Raw genomic sequence first — 24,324 nt, forward strand, 5'->3', positions numbered from 1 at the left:
CCTGGAGCTCTGGCAGGGTTGGGAATGTGCCCATTCCATGGGGAGCCTGGGCAGTGCCCAGCAGCCTCTGGGGGAAGAACCTTTCCCTGATCTCCATCCCAAATTCCCCTGACACAGCTCCAGCCATTCCCTGGGCCCTGTCCCTGCTCCCAGAGAGCAGAGATCGGAGCTGCCCATCAGGAGGAAGCTGCAGGCTGCAATATATTATCTATATCTATCATTATACATATTGTTATTATCATTATTATTATATAAAAGGTATTTTTAATAAGCAATGGGTTAATTTGCAGAAGGGGGCACAAACGCTGACTGGGGCGGGACGGCTGGGGGTTCTCTGGGATGTTGCTGCCACGGAGCCGATTTTGGCCAGGAGATTCCCTTCCCCAGCCCAACCTTCCCGCGGGAACCGGGGCACCGGGACCTTTCCCCAGCCCCCCCTTCCCGCGGGAACCGGGGCACCGGGACCTTTCCCCAGCCCCCCCTTCCCGCGGGAACCGGGACACCGGGACCTTTCCCCAGCCCCCCCTTCCCGCGGGAACCGGGACACCAGGACCTTTCCCCAGCCCCATCCCTCCCCTCTCAGAGCCCGCAGCCTCCTCCAGGACACCCCCAGCGCTTCCCTCCTCAAGAGGGACGGCCCGCAGGACTCCGGGACGGCGGCGGAGCCTCGGGCCGAGCCCACCGGGCTCCACCGACCCTGCCCTGCCCCGGGGCACCCACCTGCCGCCATCTTGGGGGCAGCACCCACCGCCTGCCCACCCGCTCCCCCCTCCCGTAGTGCCTGCGGGGCCGCCTCCGTCCCCGCCCCCGCCCCCGCCGCTCCCATCCCCGCTGCCCCCGGTGTCCCCCCGGTGCGTCCCCGGTTTACGGAGCGCGGCCCCTTTAAGACTGCCGGGAGGGCGTGGCCTGGCGGGGCGTGGCTCGGGGGCGTGGCCGGGCAGCGAGGAGCGCGCGCGCGGGTTGGGCGGCGCTCGCGGCGCGGCCCCGCCCCTCAGCGCGGGGGCGTCACGTGACCCGGCGGCGGCGCCCGGCGCGGTGGACGCTGGAGGCCCAAGATGGCGGCGGAGCTGGTGGAGGCGAAGGTGAGGGAAGCGGCGCCGCCGCCCCGCCCGCGGGGCCCGGCCGGCACCGGGCGGCTCCTGGCGAGGGGGGGGACGGCGGGAGGCGGCGCTGCGAACCGCGGGGGCGGCGCTCCGGGGCCGCCCCCTCTCCTTTTCACCTCAGGGGCTGCCCCGCCCCGGCCTCAGGCCCGCAGCCCCCGCCGGATCTACCGGAGCCGAACCGGGCTGGGCCGGGCCGAGCCGCGGTGCCGCCCGCCCTCCTCGGGTCTGCCCCCGGCCCGGGCCTCCCCCGGTAATTCCCGGGATTAAGGATGGCTGGTGCTGCCCCCGCGCCCCCCGCCCCGGCCGGGCCCGCCCCGGGTCCTGCTGCCCGGTTCGGCGGTGGGGCCGCTCCGTGCGGAGCTGTCCGGCGGGCGGGGGTCGGGGGAGGCGCTGGGACGGGCAGTGCCCGGGGCTGGGGCGGCCCCTGAGGCTCCTCTGGGATGGGGTGAAGCAAATCCATGCTTGGAGTTGTGTTTCCAAGGCGGTTTTTGCCTCGCTTCAGGCGCCGGGGGTTTTCCCGTTTCCCTCGGGATCCCGGTTCTGTGGGAGCTGGGACAGCGCCGGGGAGCGGCCGGTGCCCCCCGGGGCAGCCGGTGCTGAGGGCGGTTAAGGAGCAACGGCAGCGGCCGGGGAGCGTTCCCTGGGAAGTGTTCCCAAGGAAGTGTTCCCTGGGAAGCGTTCCCCGGCTGCAGGATCAGCTCCTCAGCAGGGATGCGGCTGGACGGCCGCAGGAATCCCATCGGGAGAGGCTCGGGGTGGGGGGCTCTGCCCTCCCCCTGCTCCTGGGATTCTGGAGTGCTTCCTAGGCGTTGTGGTCGCCTCGCAGGTTTTTGGTGGGATGTGAGCTGTCCCACACGAGGCTTCCTCGGGGGAGGAACACCCAGGAGTGTCGGGAGTCTCAGCAATCCATGTGCTCTCCCTGCTCGCAGGGGGCAGGTCGAGCCCTCGGTGGCACGTTTGCTTTGTCTGGGGTTTGTTGTGTTGCTGCTCAAATCTCCTCATCCTGCTGGGCCTTAATTCCTCCAAAATGGAAACTCTTGGCTCCAACTCCAAGAGTCCTGGGTGAGGTGCTCTAGGAGCGATTCCTACAGGAGGAATTCCTGTCTCTTGTGCTCCTGGGATGCCCTGGTACCTCCTGCTGCTGTGTCTTGATAAATTTATCTTTCCAAATACACCTTTCATCCTCAAATCCCGCGGGGAGAACAACACACTCTCCATTTCCTAACACAGTTTAATGATCCTGGTGGGATTTGATCAGACTTGATGATCTTGGAGATCTTTTCCAACCTTAATGATCCTGATTCTATTTTTCAATTGAAGAAAACTGAGGCACAAAGTAGATTTATCCAGGATTTCACAGGTGGTGTCTGGTGGAGCAGCACCAGGAATCCAGAGCTCTGAAATCCTGACTTTCTGGCAATTAAACATCTTTTCTCTCCTCTTTAGTCATCAGTCCTTTTTTTCCCCTCATCAGAGATATTTTGGGACACATCACGACTCCCAGAAGTTCTAACTACAGACAGTGACATAACAGCTTTTGGGTTTCCAGATTAAATGACATATGTAAGGGAAAAGGAGAAAATCAAATGGCATTTTCTCTCTCATCGAATTCCCACACATCCAAAAGTGGCTGTGAAATGTTTCTGGAAACACTTGTGGCTTTCTTAATTAAAAAAAAAAGTTATAGTCTCTAGCTGTTTCATTCCAGGAAATGATCAGATCGTTAGATTCCACAGAAACCTGTCTTTTGTGCTTTCTTTTTAATCATTATTTAATTCAGGAGTGGGGTAGAGGTTGGGGAGGAGAGATCTGCTGGGTCTTTGCTGCTGGATTTTTTTTTTTAGTGAGGTTTCTTCTTGAATTCCCATATTCCCCACAAACCAGGAAGGATATGGAGTGAATATGTGTGGATATCTATCAAGTTTATTTCCAGGACAACTTGAATTTTCAAACCCATTTACTTTATACGCTCGTTTTTTGCAATTTTAAGGCTGTTTGGTGTTTAGGGAACTGAAATGCCAGCCTGGGCAGGCTGGAGCTGTGCGTTTAGCAGGAAGGTTTCTTGGTTTCTGATGGGAAGTTGTCTTCTGGCCTTTGAATTTGCTGACAGTTACAGGCCTGAATTGCTACAGAGAGGGGATTTTGGAAGACTGAGATGGGCTTTGCTGCTTATCAAGCACTGAAATTGATAATTCCAGTGTGACACAAGACTGAGATGGGCTTTGCTGCTTATCAAGCACTGAAATTGATAATTCCAGTGTGACACCAAGGCAGCTCCCGGCTGGGATCACAGGGAAGTGCTTGGCATTGTTCTCCTGGGAACACATTGTTCTCTGTACTAATCTGAATATCCTTCCATACTGTAAAATATGTGATTTCTTTAAAGATCCCGTGGCTGTAGGGAGGATTCTGGAGGGGTTTTCCCATTCAGGTGCCCTGAAATACAGAGCTGGTGGCCCCAGTTCCCCTCAGCCTCACTCAGCTTGTAGTGATTTTCTTCCTCTGCCTTGCACTGTCACCATTTGGGATGAAGTTTTCCGTGTTTCCCTGGGAGGTTTGGATGCCTCAGGCTGGTGAAGGAGTTAATGTGCTCTTTCACAAGTGAGGCCTCTTGGTTTAGATCTCCTCTGAGGTCACTCCTGCTTCCTGCTGAGCTGTTTTGAGGATGCTTGGCATCTATCAAAGGGATTTTTGAGTCATTTGATGACTGTCCTGGTGGTTCTGTACTTCAGGTGATATTTCAGTGGGTGATCTCTGTGTTTGTGTTGCTCAAACAGGAGATGGGAACCAAATCAGGTGACAGGAGTGGGTCTGAACAGATTTGGGGTCTTTCTTTGAGGGGGAATTTTTAATATCTTGCCTTCTAGTTATAAAGTGAGAACTGAACCTTTGCCTTTTATAACTATGAGAACATCTTTTAATTTTTTATCCCCTAGAACATGGTGATGAGTTTCCGAGTCTCAGATCTTCAGATGTTGCTGGGTTTTGTTGGCAGGAGTAAAAGCGGACTAAAACACGAACTAGTGACCCGAGCTTTGCAGCTGGTCCAGTTTGACTGCAGCCCTGAGGTGTTCAAGAAGATCAAGGAGCTCTACGAGACCCGCTACAACAAGAAGGGCTCGGACGTGGCGCAGCCGCCGCCGCCGCCGCAGCACCGGGCGGAGGCCCTGCCCCTGCACTCGTCCTACGACCGCGGCAGCGCCGTGGCTCGGACTCTGCCCACCACCAACATTGACTATCCTGCCCTCTATGGCAAATACCTGAACGGACTGGGCAGGTTGCCCCCCAAAGTGGCCAAGCCCGAGGTTCGCCTGGTGAAGCTGCCCTTTTATACCACCCTGGACGAGCTGTTGAAGCCGACAGAGTTAGGTGAGTTGGGAGTGTGGTGGTGGTGGTGAAAAACCTGTGTTTTCAAGGAGCTCTTAAATCACGTGGCAGGAAAGGCTGATGGATGTGGTGGTGAGATCCCTCCTCTCCTCCATCTCTCTCCTCTCATGCTTGAAATTTACAGGGGAATATTTATCTCTGGGCTTGCTGGTGCTTAAAGGCAGCTGATAAAAGAGGGAGAGAGGCTTTTCACACTGAGGGAGAGTGCTGGGAAGGGGGGAATGGTTGTAAACTGAAAGAGGAGAGATTTAGATGGGATATTGGGAAGGAATTCCTCCCTGTGAGGGTGGGCAGGCCCTGGCACAGGGTGCCCAGAGCAGCTGTGGCTGCCCCTGGATGCCTGGCAGTGTCCAAGGCCAGGTTGGAGCAGCCTGGGACAGTGGGAGGTGTCCCTGCCTGTGGCATGGAATGGGATGATCCTTCAGGTGCATTCTAACCCAAACCATCCTGTGCTCCTGTGATTTCCTCTCTTTCCTCAGACCTGGAATGAGGTCACTTTGGGATGTAACTTGGAATCCCACCTTGTTTGGCTCCTGTGGAATATGGTGCCATATTCTACACTAATGCTGGTTTTCAGCACTAAAAATCCCTGACCTGAAGCATCCTATGGGTGAAGGAGGGTGGCAAACTGTATTTTTGACTATTTTTTGGTGTTTGTCACAGTTATTTGTGTGTGGTGCTGTGTATTTTGAGGGGTAACCAGTAAAAGTGGAAGAAGAGCTTTTTCCCTGGGGTGTGGAGACTGATTTTTCATTATTTTAGTTTGGAGAAACAAAGAGTATTGTTAACTGCTGTTAAATAGAACGTTCTGGTAGCAAATTCAGTGTGTCAGAGGAGAAGTTGTGTTCTGCTGAGTGTCTCATAAATTAATGTGGTAATGTCAGAATTCTCTACTAAATGATTCTACAACTTGAGCTGGTCTGGCTTTGCTGAAAAAATATTTGTTATGGCTTGGAGGAGAAAAATAGATAAAGATTTGATTGTGCAGAAACAAAAAGAAAAAGGACTAATTAGTCAGATTTTATATAATTCCTTCTTCATTTGAAGGCGTTAATGCTGTGACAAAACAGCTGAGTGGTGACAGAGCCAAGTGAAAACATTATAATTGTTTGGGGAATGGGTTTGTTCAGTGTTAAATGTGTGTTAGTCAGCAATTCCAACATGGGATTTTGAAGGAAAATGCATTTCCAAGAGGTGGAAGCATCCAGGGACAGGAGAGCCTGGACATGCTCACCGTGGTTACCAGATTTTGTTCCAAGTTGACATTAAACCTCCCCTACATCAGCTCAGAGCTGAGGGCTCATTAAATGCAGCCTCTCCCCCTGGCAGGTGACACCTCCCCTGGGCCAGCCTGGTCCCTGGAGCGTTCCTGGCTGGTTTTCCCTTCTGGTGAGAGTGGTTTCTGTGGAGCCAGCAGGAGCTGGGCACCAGCAGATGTTCCGGTCTCGTGGTCCCAGCCAGCCCCCAGAACCCAACGACTCTTCCAGACCCTTCTTTTATTTCCCCAGCCTGGTGTCCTGCAACTCTAATTCCTTCTGGGACACTGATGGGAACGAAGAAGCCTTTGTGGCTCCCCAAAATTGGGGTTATCTCAGCCCTGTGTGTCTCAGCTGCTCCCCTTTGCTACTGAGCTCCTGGCAAACTCAAAATGTGCCACTGCCTGATTTAAAACCCCAGATCCAGTTAGAAACCCCTTTCCCTGGGCTACAAAAGGGATATTTTAAGCATGTGGCCATGGTTGGAAGTAGGGGAGGTTTAAATTATGTGTTCCAGGCTTCAGCTGGAAGCACATTCCTTAATGAAAAGGCTCTCCTGCCTCTTGGAGATGATTGCCTTGGGATCAAAGGTGAGGTGGGTGCTGCCTCCTTTGGGCTGCAGGGCAGCAGAGTCCCTGGGGAATTCTCAAATAACTGTTATTCCTGCCTCAGCTAAAGGTGCTCCAGTTAAAAACAGATAAATTGGGTCCATTGTGGGCCAGCTGCAATCCCAGATTTGGGCAGTGCACACCCAGTTGGAGGGAATTTAAGGATGGAGTTTAATACCTGTTTTCCCTGGCTGCTCAGTAACAGCTGAACCCCTGATCAGGTACCCTGAGGTTCCTTCTCAGATTTTGGGCTTCTTTTCCAGCAGCAGTTTATATTTTTTATAAAGGAAGAGAGAGCTGATATAAATGCAAAATAAACCATGAGCAGCTTCTCACTTTTCCTAATCCGGTTTGCTTTGTCTTTGTGTGGCTGAACAATCAGCAGGACACAGTTTATGGGCAGGTTCTTAATCAGAAACATTAAAAGTACTTTTTGTTATTGTCCTTCTCAATCATCACTTTCTGAAAATACCTCATAAAATGCTTTATTTTCTGCTGGTTGTTTTGGCCAGGAGATATTTGGATGGAAACTGGAATTAAACAAAAGTTCCATAAAGATATCTTAATTATTACTTTTAAAATTTATTTTTGCAAGCTCCGTTTGCATTTTTAAAGCAGAAAAGGGACCAAAGGGAAGCACCTGGAGTGACTCAGGTTGTCACCAGGTCTTCCAAGAGCTGCTGAGGTTTCATCTTTCCTTTATCTCCTCTTTTTCATACAAAAGTGCACTTTCCTACTTCTGAAATTCTGTTGGCTTTGAATAACCTTGCAATGGAAGTGATGCAAAGCAAAACACACAATTCTTGCTAAACAATTAAAAAAAAGCTGTTTTAGCACTTCCTCTTTGTGTTCCTCCCGTGACTTGCACCAGCTCAGCGTCTGAACTTTGCTTGGAGACACAAAACTGGAAATAAAACATGTTTGAGTTGAAGTAAAGGTTGTAACAGAAGTTTCCCACATCTCAGGCTTCATTTTCACCATATTAAATGCACTTGATGTTAAAATTATCAGTGTGCAAAAGGCCACAGTTAATGCTGGGTTCCAGTTAAGCCTCTCTGAGGGTGAGCTGCTGTCCCACCCTCAAGGTCAGGGGGTTGGAAGTCATGTTTTGTCTCTTCCAGCTGCTTTTTGTGCTGCTTTTTTATTATCTGAGCTAATCTTTTTTGTTGCTGGGGTTGTTTTCTTTCTTTTCCAGAACCCGCCTGCTCAGTCTGGTGGTTTCATGCTTTTGTATCAGGCTCAGGTCTCCTCTTGGGCTTCTTGAGGATGTGGTCACACTGTGACACCACTGATGTGGTGAACTGATGGCTCTTGAATTATTTGGGGGGAGGAAAATAATGAAAAAAGAGAAAAATCAAACTCAAAGCCTGTGCTGGTTGTACTGAGCAGTGAGCAATTAATGAGCAAAGCTCTAATCAAAGCAGAATTGCCAAAACAGGTGAAAACTGCAATTCTGGCACAGGGCTGTGGGAGAAAACAAGACTTGGAGATAAACAGAGCATGACAATCACCTTGTGCTCAGAGCTGGTGTTATCACTTTGATGGACACTCTTTTCTTCCCTGCTCAGTTCCACAGAATAATGAGAAGCTTCAGGAAAGTCCGTGCATTTTTGCATTAACACCAAGACAAGTGGAGCTCATCAGAAATTCCAGGTACTTCTCACTGGGTATTAACAGTTCAAGAAAATACAGCTGCATAATTCCATAATTCCTCTGTGTTCCCTCCCTGTGGAAGCTTTTGTTCTCTGCAAGGAAACAGGATTTGTTTGAGGACACCAGGCTGCTTCCCATGTAAAGCAAAGAGCTTTGGGGGGGAGTGGGAGCTACAAATTCACCCATCCAGCTCCTTAAGTTTCACTTGTGCTGCTCTAATCTCCCTCTGGAATGGTGCATTTGGGCAGGAAAAGCGGGATGAAATCATCAATGACCTAAATTCTCTGCTGAGCTGGTGTTGTGAATGTCTGCAGCCTTTCCTTTGCATCCCAGGTTCAAAAGGCAGAGTGTGAAGCTGTTTGCATCTGAAAGGAAACTTCCTTGGTGGGGAGGGTGCTGTAGGAGCTGCCTAAAGAAACATCTTGGATTAGGATTTACCCTGACCTCTGTCAGATGCAACTTTTGAGTCAAACAAAGGCTCTCCTCAGAGGTGGCAGTGCAGGCAGGGAGGTTTCCTCTTGGCTGACCTGCTCCCTTCATGCAGAAGAATTCCTCCCAAAATTCAACATAAAACCTTGAAATATTTCTCTTTATGATAAAATAAAGAGCTGGAGAAAGAATATCTTGGTTATTTTGCCTCCTAGTAAAATACCCTTGGTCTGTCTTCCATTTCTTTCCTGATTGCAGTTAGAATCCTGTCAGGAATAGCCCTGCTGAAGGTTGCAATATTCACAGTGGTGCCTTAATGCTCAGTCCCTTGGTTTGCATGAACAGCTTTAGCTGAATAATTAAACACTGAGAGTCTTGAACACCGTCAGGTAAACCTGACCTTAAAACCCAGTTTTTATAAATTCTCACAAATCACCAGAAGGCACCTGAACAGTTTTAAAAATCCAGAGAAAAGCTGTAGGTTGGTGCATCAGGAAAAAAATAATAATTACAGGACCACTGACATTTGCAGGGGGAATTGTACAATTTAAATAAAGTTCTGGGTGGTAATTTTTTAGAAGTCTATTAAAAAAAATCAGGAACAACTGAAGTCCTTGAGTCTGGCAGCTGGTTTGGGTGATTTTTTTTGGGGTAGGGTTTGGGTTTTTTACATAATTAATTTGAAGTTTCTGTTCTTTAATTTACCAGGGACTTGCAACCTGGTGTGAAATCGGTTCAGGTGGTGCTAAGGTAGGTCTGGGCTGGGTTCATTGAACATCAGGGGCAGAGCAGGGGAGGAGGGAATGTTCCAGCAAAACCCAGCAAGTTTCAACACGGATTTCATGGCTCCAGAGAGAATTTCCAGTGAACTGTTTGTTCCTGGGCCTCACAGAAGCATCTTAAACTCTCCTTTTGAACCTCGAGCAGAAACAGCAGAGTCACACCTGGCTGGGCTCTGCTGAGGGAGCATGGATTGGGATTGGGATGGGGCCTGTGGGAGCTGGGGATGTGCAGAGTGTGGGGATATTATGGGATGTGTTGTTTCCCCCCAGAATCTGCTACACAGACACCAGTTCCCCTCAGGAGGATCAGTACCCTCCCAACATCGCCGTGAAGGTGAACCACAGCTACTGCTCCGTGCCAGTAAGGACTGGGGGATTGGGGAGGAAAATTTGGGGAATTTGGGAGGAAATTGCTTTCCTGATGAATGCCAGGGGTATAGAAGTGCACTGCTGAGTTTAAAGCTAATTTTCTGATGGATTGGCCATGTTGTTAATGAACTGTTCTGTATAAAAACTCGATCCTGTTTACTTTGAGCTCCAACTGTATTCAGCTGCTTCTCCCCCTATCCTTGAGACCTGGGGCCGAGTGGAATTCAGTGGAGCTGATCAATAGATGTACCTTGAGTAAAAAATAAATCTCTGTATTTAACCTTGCTGCTTTAGGGCTACTACCCATCAAACAAACCCGGGGTGGAACCCAAGAGGCCCTGCCGGCCCATCAACCTCACCCACCTCATGTACCTGTCAGCAGCCACCAACCGCATCACGGTCACCTGGGGCAACTACGGCAAGGTGAGAGCCCAGGGAATGCCCAGAGCTCCCAGACAGCCCTGCAGAGCAGCCTGCTCATCCTCTCCCTTCTCTCTCTCCAGAGCTACTCGGTGGGGCTGTACCTGGTGCGGCAGATGACCTCGGCAGAGCTGCTGCAGAGGTTGAAAACCATCGGGATCAAACACCCGGAGCTCTGCAAAGCGCTGGGTGAGTGGCTCAGGAAGGGCCTGTCTGCACCTGCTGGGGAACAGCCACCACCATTTACACCTCTGCTTTCCTCCACTTGTATAAATCCCGCTTTTTATCTGAACAGACTTGCTGAGCTGTGTGTGAGTCGTGGGAGGTCACCCCAAACCCGTGGTTCTGGTGGCTCTGCAGCAGCTCTGTAGTTGGATTTAGGATTTGTCTCCGGTCGTGTCGTGCCGGTGTCGTGACTGGAAGGGCTTCATGCCTTCACCCAAGTCAGTATGAGCAGCACTGACCCTCGTGATTTCCAAAGGAGATTTCTGGAGCAAGGGATCCTGGTGACAATGTCCTGCTGCCCCAGTCCCTGGGGATCCTTGGGGCTGGCAGTGGGATGTCACCAGCAGCACTTTGATATGTCTTGAGAGCTTCAGAGAAGAGATGGTCCCCACAGATGCTTATCCCAAACCACTCAGGTAAATCATCCTGGTATGAGGCACATGTAAAACATTACTGGAAATGAGGGGTAATTACCTTTCTGAGGTGGAATCTGACCTGGAGCTCATGAGTGTGGAAGATTCCCAGTTTTTCAAGTTGGTGGACAAAACCTTCTCACTGCTTAGGTCTGTGTGGGAGAACTGGCCTTGTGGATCCTGATGGTCTTTAAAACTGTCCAGATCCTGGAAAACTCTTCCCAAGGATAAGAAACAATCAGGGAATCTCAGAATGGTTTGAGTTGGAAGGACCTCAAAGCCCATCCAGCGCCACCCCTGCCATGGCAGGGACACCTCCCACTGTCCCAGGCTGCTCCAAGCCCCAATGTCCAGCCTGGCCTTGGGCACTGCCAGGGATCCAGGGGCAGCCCCAGCTGCTCTGGGCACCCTGTGCCAGGGCCTGCCCACCCTCCCAGGGAGGGATTTCTTCCTGACATCTGACCTAAATTTCCCCTCTTCGAGCCATTCCCCCTTGTCCTGTCACTGCAATTCCTGATGAAGAGCCCCTTCCCAGCATCCCTGCAGCCCCTTCAGGTACTGGAATGCCGCTGTGAGGTCTCCACTCAACCTTCTCTTCTCCAGGCTGAACTTTCTCAGCCTGTCACTCCTGAGGGTAGATTGTAGTTCATGAGGAAGGTGATGATTCCAGGTGTATCCAGCCTTCAGACACCTGGATTTCGGGGCAGACATCAGCTGTATTTGGTGACTTTAAATAAAACCAAATAAGAGCTATGTCTTATTTCAGCTCCTTTGTGTTTTTCTGCTGGGAAGTTGCTTGGATATCCAGAACTGGCCAACCTGAGGAGCTCCTAAACTTTGCTTTTCTAGCTCTGCTCTGCTCTGCAAATAATTCCCTGTCCCTGAAGCTGCCCTTTGGCTTCGGTCACATCTCACTGCTGACTCATCTTCTGCATAAAATTCTGTAGAATTTAATACAGGAACATGGTCTGAGAACAGATTATGGCTTTGGATCCAAAACAGCTCAGTCCTCATCGGGAGATCCTACAAAATTCTCCTTCCCATGTCTCCCAGTAATTGATGCACAGAGAAGGCTCTTACAAAGAACTTCATAAAAAATTAAGCTTGGATGAAAAGGCTCCTAATGTGAGGAAAACAAGCCCAAATCTTGTAATCTCCTGGGAATTTCACATCTGAGAAGTCCCTCTCTAATTAAAGCTGGGTGTTGCAGAGCTGCATGTAGCCTCATTGTCTGGGGACATTTTGTTATGATCTGAAAAGGTCAAAAGAAATGGTTGACTTGCTCCAAAGAAAAATGGTGATGGAAGTGTCAGAGGCAGTGGCAGACAGCAGTGGGAGCAGCAGCTCCTTCTCAGGAGTTGGGGAGCAGTTCAAAGCTCGTTTTGTTGATTTTTGCACCTTGGTGTGGGACCTGCCCACGTGGGACCTGCCCATGTGCTGCTTTCTTTGATTTCCCTGCTGCTCCTCTGGGTTCCCCTTCAGGCTGCAGCGGCGGGGGCAGGATTCCTCCTTTCCTAACATCTCATTCTTCCCAGATCTGTGCTGGATGGCTGCTGTGCCTGGTTGTGCATGGCTGCCTTGCTCTGAGCTGTCTGCCTGGGTACCTCTGGGCCTGCTTGTGGTTCCTGTGGAATGTTCTGCTGGAATAAAGGAGCTGGCCAGCATAGAAGCCGAATGGTGACAGCCCAGCAGTGCTGAGAGGAGGCTTGATAACCTGGTGGAAAAAGGATGGGATGTGTTTTCCCTCCTAGTGTGACTGTTTGCTCACTTGTGGGGGGACTTGCTGTGAACTGGAAATGTCAGGGGGAGACATTTCCCCCCATTCAACTGCCACTGAGCTGAGGAGGGAATAAACCCCACCATGCCTAGGCTGGAGCTGAATCCATGTGCTCATTGCCTCCCTGGCAGGGAAAATGATCTGTACACAGCCCAGGGCTGGGGTGAGCTGCTCCCCCTGTGCTGCACCTTGCTGCCAAGGGCTGAGTTTTGTTAAATGTTGTGCCCTCTGCTCTCCCTGCAGTGAAAGAGAAGCTACGCCTGGACCCAGACAGTGAAATCGCCACCACAGGTGTCCGAGTGTCGCTCATCTGTCCGGTGAGGCCCTGCAGGGTCATGGAATCAGAGTTTGGGTTGGAAGGGAGCTTGAAACCATCCAGTGCCACCCCTTGCCATGGGCAAGGGACACCTTCCACTGTCCCAGGCTGCTGCAACCTGGCCTTGGGCACTTCCAGGGATCCAGGGGCAGCCACAGCTTCTCTGGGCACCCTGTGCCACGGCCTCCCCACCCTCACAGGGAACAATTCCTTCCCAATATTCCCTCTAGCAGTGGGAAGCCATTCCCTGTGTTCTGTCCCTCCATCCCTTGTCCCAAATCCCTCTCCAGCTCTCCTGGAGCCCCTTCAGGCACTGGAAGGGCTGAACCCCCGCAGCTCTCCCAGTTTGCTCCAGAGCCGAGGGGCTCCAGCTCTGTTTTAGTCTGGTTTTGTCAAGAACCCAAACTGTGCTCCCAGACCAGCTCTGCAAACTCACAAATGTTTTTCCTTCCGAGGGGATGTGGGGGTTCCTTGCCAGGTGTCCTGGCTGATGCTCTGCTCTCTGGTCCCACAGCTGGTGAAGATGCGCCTGTCTGTGCCGTGCCGGGCCGAGACCTGCGCACACCTGCAGTGCTTTGATGCCGTCTTCTACCTACAGATGAATGAGAAAAAGCCCACATGGATGTGCCCTGTGTGTGACAAACCTGCCCCCTACGACCAGCTCATCATTGATGGGTGAGTTTTGCACCTCTGTGCCCCTTCCCCACTGGGTACAGCATCCGCCTCTTGGTTGAAGTTCACCTTGGAACTCCTGAAAGTTTATTCTGCTGGTGCACAATATTCTGTTTTCAGTGCTTTGCTGTGTTAGAGCAAGTGGGAATGGGCTGGGAGGGAACAGGCTTGTGCAGCACTTTTGGGGTGGGTTTGGCAGCAGCTTTGTTGCCCCCAAATGCTGGGAGCCTTTTGTGGACTGGGACCACTGACATCCTCGTGGTGCTGGCCAAGGACTGGTGGAACAACACATGTGGTTCCTGCCTGCTGGAAAATGATCTCTACCTTCGTGGCTGTGTGATTGGCCTCTACTGCAGGTTCCCTCAAGAGCAGGGAGAGTTTGGAGCGATGTTTGGGGTGCCTCCAGCTCCCCTGGCACAGGGAAGTGCACAGACCAGTCTGTTCCCAGACTCGCCAAGGGTTCCTGGAGCGTCGCTGCCTTTGTGGGCCCTGGGTAGATCCAGGAGCTGTGGCTTTCCAGGCAGCCTGGAGCAGCCTCAGCACAGATAACCTGTTTGCTTTGTCCCCTGGCCAACCCCAACAGGAAAATCCAGTTCCTTGGAGATCTCTAACAGGGGAGGGATGAAGGGGAAGCTGCGAGGGGTTGGATTGTGGAACCCCCACGGATTGGCAGTGCCCGTGTCCTGCGTGAGGAGGAGCAGGATGTCACTGGGGAAGGCTCAGCAGACTTCTGTCCCTGCTCAGGGCTGGGGTTTGGTGCCATTCTGTTGGGTGAGGGTCCTTTCCAGATTCCCTGGAAGTGAGAGAGGGAAGCTGGCACTCAACTGGAGTCAAGAAAGAGCCGGAGGCTCCTGAGCAAGGAGGGAGGTGGTTGGTCAGGTCTGGGATCCTCAGGGCCTCGTCAGCTTTTTGGGAGCTGCAGCTTGGTGGTTGCTGTGCTGGGTGATGGGATTGGCTGTGGAAACAATTCCTACAGGAGCTGGGGAAGCTGAAACTCTCCCACTGGGGTGCCACAAAGTCTTCCTGAGCTTGGAAGACTTTCCACTAGGAGTTCTCCTTCCTCCTGGAGGAAAATGCTCATGTCCAGGAGGGAGTGAGGCCTGGCAGAGCAGCATTTCCAAATAAACATCCCAGGCAAACGGTGGGACACAGGGAATAAAGCAAGTCCCCAGTTTCTCTGGAATCAGGGCCTCATTCCAGGTGTATTTTCATGGTTTTCCTGTTGCAGGAGGCTCCGTATGTTGTTCTGGTGGCTACTGTGGGGATTTGGGAAATAAAACTGGGAAGGAAGGGAAGTGCTGCTTGTTGGGTGGCTGACTTCCCGATGCCAAAGGATATCGCACCCTTTGCTAAAGCCTCGCTGGGAATGTCCCTGGGAATGTCCCTGCAGCAGCCCTGGGATGCGGCAGCAGCCTGGAAGCAGTGCCTGGGAAACTGGGTGAAGAGGCAAAGCTGTCTTTAATTGCACCTAATTAAGCTGGTAGTTCATGGTTTGGGTGCATGGACAGGAAGGGCTGGGATGGATCTGCACTGTCAGAACCTGCTCTGGTTTTATGGGGAATAAAGTCCATGACTCCGAGGGCTCTGAGCTCGGGAGCCAGCACCAGATTGCTTTTAAATGCAGGGTCACTGCACACACCCTGCTGATTGCCAGGGGTGTGACAGCTCCTCCTGTCCCCCCTGCAGGCTCCTGTCCAAGATCCTGACAGAATGTGAAGATGCAGACGAGATTGAGTACCTGGTGGATGGCTCCTGGTGCCCCATCCGAGCTGAGAAGGAGCGGAGCTGCAGCCCTCAGTGTCCAATCCTGGTTCTAGGTGAGTCTCCCTGGGGAGAGAGGCTGGAAACCCCTGGGGGAAATCACAGAATTCCAGAGTGGTTTGGGTTGGAAGGGACCTGCAGGGTCATCCTCCAGTCCCACTCCTGCCATGGAACACCTCCCACTGTCCCAGGCTGCTCCAAACCTCATCCAACCTGGCCTTGGGCACTGCCAGGGATCCAGGGGCAGCCACAGCTGCTCTGGGCACGCTGTGCCAGGGCCTGCCCACCCTCACAGGGAGGAATTTCTCCCCAGTATTCCCTCTGGCACTGGGAAGCCATTCCCTGTGTCCTGTCCCTCCATCCCCTGTCCCCAGTCCCTCTGCAGCTCTCCTGGAGCCCCTTTAGGCCCTGCAAGGGGCTCTGAGCTCTCCCTGGAGCCTTCCCTTGTCCCTGCTGACCAGTCAGGAGCATTGGATCATCCCCTGAGCTGGACACGAGGGGTTTCACTCCGTGCTTTGCCCCCCTCCTGTCGCAGGCTCCTCGGATGTGAACGGGCTGCTGGCCGCTCCCAACGGCAACGGCGACAACGGCAAAGCCACGGCGGACGTTGTGGATTTAACACTGGACAGCTCATCCTCGGAGGAGGATGAGGAGGAGGACGAGGAGGAGGATGATGACGATGAGGGACCCCAGCCCAAACGACGCTGCTCTTACGAAAAAGGTTTAGTCTCTGCCTGCTGACTGCAGCCATGGCTCGGAATTCCCAACGGACAGACTTGAATACTCTGGTGCTTATTAAACTGGAGGAGGGGGAGAACGTCCTCTCCCACCTCATCTCCCTCCCTCCCTCATCTCCTGTGACTTTCCTATTCCAAATTACTCATTAAAACGAGAGAGAAAAAAGAAAAAAAAAACCCAAACAAAAAAAAAAAACAAAAAAACAAAAAAACAACACAAACAAACAAAAACAAACAAAACAAAAACCATTGAGCTGCTTCTTGGTTGGAAAACGACCCCACTCAGAGCCTGACCCTGAACTGGAGCCTGAAGTAAGGAAAGTGTCTTAAGCCAGGCAGGATCCTCCCTCACCTGGATCCCGGGATCGGGGGAGCTCCCCTGCACACCTCCAGGACACCCACCCCTGCATCTCCAAAGGCGTGTGCAGTTTGATCCTCTTGTTAATTAACCATTCCTTAATTAATCTAAAGGTTTTGCTGGACGTGTGAGTCCGGGGCGGGGCGGGAGGGGGGAGCGGGGAGGGGTCTGGGGGGGTTCTATAACCCAGCAAGGATAGAGGGGGGGTTTGTAGGGGTGGGGATGGGGGCATGGGGTGCCAGGGGTGAGATGTCCGGTTGGAAGCGCACTGTTCTAGCTCGGAGCTCCAGCAGCTCTGCACCTCATGTAAAGAGACACGTTTGGAATTTTAACCTAATCCCAAGGGAAATGTAGAGATTTGTGCAGTAGTGACTCGTTTTAGTTGAGCAGAAGCCATGGGGGGGCAGGGGGTGGGAGGGGGGGGCTCGAACCACAAATCTGTTGTATTTTTGAAGTGCAATAACTTTGGTGTTTTTGAAGACTGACAAGGGCTGCGCATTCCCTTTTCGTTGAGGTTGGTTCTGGAGGCGGCGGCTGTGACCTGCAGGCCACCCCCAGGCCTGGGGGTGGGGACAGTGTCCTGCAGGCCACCCCCGCGCCTGGGCACACCTGGCATGTGAGCAGGAGCAGGGCAGGGGGGTCCTTCCAGAAGATGCCAGGTGGGGGAATCTCAGTTTTTAGCCAACTACCTCGGTAACTCCAATTCAGGTTTCTTTGAGTCCCGAGCCCGTCCCGGGCGGGTGCGAGGGCAGGGCCCGGGCGCTGCCGCCGCTCCGGCCCCTCCACTTCTCTGTCCCAGCCTTTGGCCCCAGAGCCAAAGCTCCTCCTGTGCTCTTTGGTGGCAAAACGTTGTTGCTTTTGAGTTTGCGAAGCGTCACCTTTTTGACTTTGTCTTGGAGAGTTTCTGTCCCGGCCTTTGCAGCAGCTCTGCTGTTCCCACTGGCTCCTCCCGGCTCTGGATTGCCCTGGACCTCGCTGGCTTTTCTCCCTGGAGCTGGGATGGCCCCGGAGGGAGCTGGCCCTGCCCCTGGGTGGGTGAGGAGCAGGGGGGATGGCCCTGTGCCCAGTGCTGGGCTGAGACCCCCGAGGGTCTTGGTGTTGCTGGGCACTGCCAGACCCCAAACCCTCCATCCTTCCTTCATCCCTCCGTCTCTTCTGAGTACTCCAAACCCTCCATCCTCCCTCATCCCTCACCCCAGCAGCCAAGGGGACACAGAGAGGGGGGTGTTGCTGCCTTTCCCAGCACTTCCCTCTCCAAAAAATTCCACACATGGCCAATCCCACCTAAAGGGAAAAGCCCCCGAGGTCCAGCCAGAGCTGCCCTAAATCCTCATTGGCCACTTGCCCAAGAGCAAAGGCCCCTCTCCAAATTGAGGAGGGGTCCCCTGCCAGCTTTGGGGGCTCCTCTCCCAAGCCCCCATCTCCCCAGCGGGGTGGGGGTCCCTGAGCCCCTGTGGGAGGGGGATCCTCCCACCCCTTCCTGCCTGGCTGGGTTTTGTCTCCAGACCTGGAATTTGGAAGGGGTGGGGGTTAAAACCCCCCCGTTTCCCCAGGTCTGGCGGGGGGACCCGGAGCAGCTCCTGGTCCCGCTCCCATGGGGACACCTGCACTTGTTGGCCCCAGGCTTTGCTTTTCCTTCTCCTTCCCTGGCTGCGAGCAATATGTTTTCAGGTTGAAACGGGGGTGGGGGTGGGAAAAGGGGGATGAAAACAACTGAAAAAAACCCGGGTAGAGCTCCCAAATTAATTTTACTGTACAAAGTTCTGTGCTCGCAGCCCTGGCTGCACAGTAGCTTTAGAGTCCAGTTGTTTTCCTAATATTTTTATTCTAATTTAATTGCTTTTAAATTTTCCAGGCCAGGCAACTGTTTGGAAACACCATGCTTGTTTAGTGCTTTCTGTTGGAGTTGGCCAGCTCTTCCTGTACATATGTTGGTTTTTTTTTTTGTTTCTTATAACCTGTTTTTTTTCTTCTTTGTTTTATAAAGAGAAGAGAAAAAAAAAAAACAAACAAAAAAAAGAAAATTATTTTTCTTTCCCTCAGTACACATTCTTCAAAGTTCAAATTATAGTGTTTGTTAAATAAATGAAAGATTTACATTTAATTCCGTGTCGGCTTGTTGGGATTTCTGACCCCAGAGTCTCCAGGATCTCCCTGGGCTCCTCAGGGTTTCCTCAAGATCTCTCTGGGGATCTCCAGGAAACCCCCTGGGGTGTCCTGAGGGTCTCCATGAACTCCCTGGAGATGCCCAGCACCTCACCGGGGGTCCCCGGAACTTCTCCCGGGGGCTCTCAAGGATCTCACTCAGCATCCCCAGGATCGTGCCAGGGAAAATCTTCCCACAGGATCTCCACAACTGCCCTGGGGTCACCCTGAGCTCCTCAAGATCTCACCAAGATCCCCCAGGATCTCCCCCAGGCTCCCGAGCATCTCCAGAGGGTCCCCAGGATCACTCCCAGCTCACCCCAAAATGAGCCCGGGGGATCTGTGTCCATGGCAGGAGGGTCCTGGGGCAACCCCGACCCCCTCCCAGGATTTCCCTGAACATCCCAGGATCTCACAGGGTCTCCAGGATCTCCCCAGGATCACCCCAAAAGGAGCTTGAAGGGTTCTGGGGCAACCTCTGACCCCCTCCAGGTTCTTCCCCTGGAATTTGGGGGGCAGCCGGACCCCCGGGCACCTCCTCGGTGCCACTTTGAATTCCTCCACCTCCAGCGGATTAATCATTTTATTTACGAGGCTTAAGGGCCCAAATCCCGCTAAAGCCGGGGCTTTGCCAGATAAACAGCCCGCTTTGGGGGCAGCTCGTTTGTGAAAACACAATTAGCAAAGCCAGTAATCCGCGCTAATTACCGGGCTCCGAGCGCCGGCGGCTGCCGGCAGCACCTGCAGCATGGGGGACACGGGGGACACGGGCATGAGTGGGCACACAGGACCTGCGTCCTCCCGGGGCCCGCCCGGAGCCTCCTTCACCATCGAGTACCTGCTGTCGGGGCGGGGGAACGGGGCCGCCCCCAGCCCGGAGCCCCCCGGCCGGAGCCCCCCGGGGGCCCCCAGGCCCCCTCCGGAGTCCGGGGACAAACCGGCCCAATCCTACATCGCCCTCATCTCCACCGCCATCCTCTCGTCCCCGGAGAAGAAGCTGCTCCTCTCCGACATCTACCAGTGGATCATGGACAACTACCCCTACTTCAAGAACAAGGTGAGGGAGGGGCTGCGGGGCCGGGGCAGGCGCGTTCCCTTGGGATCTCCGCTGGTTTCCATGGTTTGGGGTGAGCTGAGCCCGGGGTGCTGCTGTGGGGTGTGGGACTGGGCTGGGGGAACTCACCCAGCTCCGCTGAGCCCAATCCATCAGGAAAACGCCTCTGTGGTGTCCAGACCTCGGTGCTGGTGGGGTCGCTTTCTTCAGGCTCATTTTGGAGCGTACTGGTGTTGGCTGATCCCAATCCATTGGGAAAACGCCTGTGCTGGTGGCCGGATCCTGGGGCCGGGTTCTCCAGGGGGCCTCCGGAGCGGAGCGGGCACGGCAGGGCCAGGGGGGCTCGGCCTGGCTGACCCCTGCGGGCCTGGCTGACCCCTGCGGGCCTGAGTGACCCCTCTGGGCCTGAGTGACCCCTCTGGGTGCAGGAGAAGAGTTGGCGCAACAGCGTCCGCCACAACCTGTCCCTTAACGAGTGCTTCGTCAAGGCCGGGCGCAGCGACAACGGCAAAGGGCATTTCTGGGCCATCCACCCCGCCAACCTGGAGGACTTCGCCAAGGGCGATTACCACCGGCGGCGGGCCCGGCGCCGCGTCCGCAGGTCAGGGGGCTCCGGGGGGGACCCTGGGGGCCACCGAGGGGGGGTTTGGGGCTCAGCGCTGACCCCGTGCTCTGTTTCCCCTCGCAGGGTGAACGTCGGCTACTTCCACCCCTACGCCCTGTACGGCCTCGGCTGCTGCTGCCCCTGCTGCCCCCCGGGCCCCGCCGCGGCCCCGCTGGCGCTGCCCAGGGCCCCCAGTGCCCCCCAGTGCCGCGCTGGGGCTGGGGGCGGCTCCCGGTGCCCCGGGGACCCCTCCTGTCCCGGGCCCCCTTCCTGTGACCCCCCTGCCCAGTGCCCACATGGGACCCCCCTGGACGTGTCACCTGCTCCGGGTGACCCCCGCACCACGCCAAGGGTCACCTGTGTGTCCCCTGTCACCAGTGACCCAGGATGGGGCCCATTCCCCGGGGTCTGCACCCCCTGAGAGACCCTCCCACGCCCTCCCGAGCCCCCCCATCCTCCCGGTGCTGCCACCCCCTCAGGACACCCCAGGATGGCACCCAGTGCCCAGTGTCCCCCCCATGAGCAGCACTGGGCAGACTGGGAGGGGGCACTGGGCACGCTGGGGACCCCCACCCTTTGCTGCCTAAGAGGGGTTTTCCACTGGGGGAAACTGAGGCACGGCCCCAATTGGGACCGATCCCCCCACAAACCCCCCTGGACACCCCCAAACCGGGGGTGCCCCAACCCCCCCCTCCCGGCACGCTCAGGCACATATGGGGCTTAAACCCTGCAGCGGCTGCCCCTGCCCTAATTATTCCCTTACTAATTGTCCCTGACGCCCCTAATGAAAATCTCGGCTCCCAGGTGTTAAGTGGCATTAGGGCGTCTCGCTAAGAAAGACGACTCGGCCACTAAATCCCGGGATAAACCCCCAAATCCCCGCGCGTGCCCCCGAACAAGGCAGATTATGACACAAATTAATCCCCTCACATTGGCCGTGCCCTTTGGGGGGGCCGGGCGGGGTCCTGCGGGCACGGAGACCCCGGGATTTGGGGGATTTTTGGGATGTGGGGTCACCCGCGCCCACGCCCTGCCCCGGCCTGTGGTGCCCACCCCGGGCTGGGGGGGTCTGGGGGGGTGGGGGACACCCCAAATCTGCCCCCGAAGGCTCCTTAAGGCGCGGCCATCTGGCCCCAAACGCGATTAGGGTCCCCCGACCCCCCCGGGCCTCAGCCCCCCCGAGCGGCTTAATGGGGCCGGGGGCACTGGGCGGACTGGGGGGGCACTGGGGGGAGGGGGCGTTGGGGGGGGACCCCCTGCTGAGTTCCCCAAAATAGGGGAACCCCCCCCAAAAAACCCCAACAGTCCTGGACACCCCCGAAATAGGGGAGATCCCCCCCAAATACCCCCCTGCAAACTCCCAGAATAGGGGGAACCCTCCCAAAAATCCCCTTTGCAGCCCTGGACACCCCCAAAATCGGGGGAAAACCCCAAAACTTCCCCCACCCTCCTCCCAAACCCCAGGGAACCCCCGGGCCCTGCCCTGTTTCCCCCGCCCGGGGCTCCCCCGCCCCAAAAAACCCCCCCCAAAATCATTAAAACCCCACCAAAACCACCCCAAAACACTGGGGCGACCCCCCAAAAAAGAGCTGCTGCCCTCCATAAACTCCTCCCCCAAGAAATCCAGCGGGCTCCGGGTGTATTTTTAATATATAGTTTATTTCTCTCTTTTTTTTTTTTTTTTAATATTTTAAAGCCCCCCCCAAAGTGCAATTTTTTATTATTTTAAATTTTTTTGTTTGTTTTTTGTCCTTTTTTGTCATCGTTTTTATTTTTTTTTTCCTCATCTCCCCCCGCTTTATAAAGAACTATCAAAGTTACAATCTATGGAATGTCTTTTCTGTGCTTTATTTATTTATTTATTTTTTTAAATATATTTCTTTCTTTATCCACTTTTTTTTCTCTCTCTCTCCTCCTTTCCTCACTCCTTTTCCTCCCCCCCACCCCCAACCCCGCGAAAATCCTCACCAAAAAAAAAAAAAGAAATTGGAAAAAACACATAAAAACCGCTGCAACCTTTGCGAGTGCTTGAAGATAAAGAATCTCTTTAATAGATTTATAGAAAGACGCAGGAAAAAACAAAAAAAACCAAAAAAAAACCGGAAAAAAAAAGGGAAAAAAAACGAAAATAAAATTAATATTTATAATAAAGTGGCCCCACCTCGAGCGTCCTTTGGGGTCCCCGGGCCGAGCTCGGTGTCCCCCCCGTCCCTGGGGACATTTCAGCTCTTGCTGTGTGTATATATATATATATATAGAGATAGCATTCGATATAAAACACAATTTAACGCAGCATTTCGCCCCCTCCCCGCCCCACCCCCCCAAAATTTCCGTCCCGTTTTGCTCTTTTTTGTTTGTTTGTTTCTCTTGATTGAAATTGAAATTTGAATTTTTTTGAAATTGTTTTGAAATTTTTTTTTTTTTCTGCTCGTTGTGAATCAAAACCCAAACGATGGAAAAATTTAGAGAGAGAAATTCAGGGGGTTTTGTCGTGGTTTATTATTAAATGACGAAAAGGTTCCGTTTGGGGGGGAAATGGGGCTGGGGGGGCTCTAAAGGGGGGGGTGAAGGAGAATTTTGGGGTGGGGAGGGGGAATCAGCCCTTTCCCTATGGAAAAATGAGGCCCCTCCTGCTTAGTTTGGGGGGCGGGACCCCCCCGGACCCAATTTTGGGGGGGGAAAACCCCAAATTTGTCCCTGCTCAGCCCAGCAAGGGGTGAAGCTCCTCTCGCGGCACTCCCAGACCCCAAATGAGTCGGGAACGGCCCCAAATCCCTCCCCCACCTGTCCTGAGCTGGGACCCCAAAGCTGAGCCCCCCTAAACCCGGATCCATCCCCCTAAACCTGGGCTCAGCCCCCCTAACCCAGGCTCAGACCCCCAAACTTGGGCTCAGCTGCCCCAAAATTGGGCTGAGCCCCCCAAACCCGGGCTCTGCACCCCAAACCCAGATTATTCCCCCCTAAACCCAGGCTGAGCCCCCCCAAACCTGGGTCAAGTCCCCCAAATCTGGGCTGAGCCCCCAAAACCAGGCTCAAAGCCCCTAAACCGAGCTCAGCCACCCCAAAATTGAGCTGAACCCCCTAAATCCAGGCTGAAACCCCCGAACTTGGGCTGAGCCCCCCAAACCAGATTATTCCCCCTAAACCCAGGCTGAGCCCACTCAGACTTGGGCTGAGCCCCCCCAAACCTGGATTAACCCCCCCAAGCCTGGGCTGAGCCCCCTCAGGACATGGGGGGGAGGTGGTTTGGGGAGTTTGGGGGGACACACAAATTCTTTTCCTCTTTTAAATCAAAAAATCCTTTTTTCCCCCCCCATTTCCCCTTGCCCCTGCTTGGCTTCGATCCAAAGGGTATTATTTAATAATTAATTATTATTAATATTAATAATCACTTCTATTATTATTATTCCTCTCTCTCCCTCTCTCTTCCCACCGGAACTCAGCACTTTCTTTGGCAACAATTTTATCCCAACCTGGATCCAAAAAAAAAACCGACCAAAAAAAAAAAAATCAAATTAAATGGAAATGAATCAGAATAAAAATGACAAAAATCTCGATGCTGAGCTACGGGGGGGATTTTGGGCTCGGGGGTTAAGGCAGGTGACGGGACAGGGACAGTCCTGGCGGGTTTTGGGGGGGGTTGGAGCTCTTTTTTTTTTTTTTTTTTTTTTGCTTTCTCTTGATTTATTTTTAGTGCAAACTTCACCTTGTGCTAAAGTGGTGCCAGTGGGGGGACAGGGAGGGACAGGGAGGGACACGGGGACATCGCTGGGGGAATCCTGAGTCTGCTCCTCTCTCCTCTCTTCCTCTTTTGTGCTCTTTTTCCTTTGTATTTTTTCCTTTTTTTCCCCTCTTCCTTTCCTTTTTTTTTCTCCCCTGGTCCTCCCCAATTTATTTCCCCCTTTTTTCCTTCTTTTCTCATTTTCCCCCTTTTCCCCACCCCTTTTTTTCTTTCCCCCCTTTCTTTCCCTTGTTTTCCCTCTTTTATTTCTCCCTTGCAATTTCCTTCCCCCCCTTTTTTCCTTCTATTTTTTATCATTCCCCTCTTTTTTCTTTTTTCCCCCCCTCTTTTTTCCCCCTCTCCCATCTTTTCCTTCCCCTTCCTTGTTCCCCCTTTTCCCCACACCTGGAACATCCCACCAGCTTCACACCCCCCCCCCCCGGTGCTGCTTCCCCAGAGCTCCCAAACTTCCCAAAATTCCTTCAGGATTGGGAAGGGGGAAGGAAAAGCAGCAGCGAGGGTGGGAAAAACTCC

The 24,324-nt window shown here is 53.5% G+C and overlaps 2 protein-coding genes across 2 annotated transcripts; both read left to right on the top strand.

Moving 5' to 3' along the window:
• The first annotated feature begins 954 nt into the window (after positions 1 to 954).
• On the top strand, positions 955 to 16,112 carry PIAS4 (protein inhibitor of activated STAT 4). The gene is made up of 11 exons (XM_039565994.1): positions 955 to 1,082; positions 4,040 to 4,472; positions 7,923 to 8,007; positions 9,145 to 9,186; positions 9,489 to 9,579; positions 9,882 to 10,010; positions 10,091 to 10,196; positions 12,666 to 12,739; positions 13,253 to 13,413; positions 15,097 to 15,227; positions 15,707 to 16,112. The coding sequence occupies exons 1-11, from the start codon at positions 1,056 to 1,058 to the stop codon at positions 15,910 to 15,912; spliced, it is 1,485 nt and encodes a 494-aa protein (XP_039421928.1). The 5' UTR covers positions 955 to 1,055; the 3' UTR covers positions 15,913 to 16,112.
• Positions 16,113 to 19,137: 3,025 nt separating this feature from the next.
• Positions 19,138 to 20,490, top strand: LOC120411408 (forkhead box protein L3-like). Its single transcript, XM_039565978.1, has 3 exons — positions 19,138 to 19,468; positions 19,894 to 20,066; positions 20,154 to 20,490. The coding sequence occupies exons 1-3, from the start codon at positions 19,160 to 19,162 to the stop codon at positions 20,488 to 20,490; spliced, it is 819 nt and encodes a 272-aa protein (XP_039421912.1). The 5' UTR covers positions 19,138 to 19,159.
• Positions 20,491 to 24,324: the final 3,834 nt, after the last annotated feature.

The sequence above is a fragment of the Corvus cornix genome, chromosome 28, assembly GCF_000738735.6.
Source record: "Corvus cornix cornix isolate S_Up_H32 chromosome 28, ASM73873v5, whole genome shotgun sequence".
Lineage (NCBI taxonomy): Eukaryota > Metazoa > Chordata > Aves > Passeriformes > Corvidae > Corvus > Corvus cornix.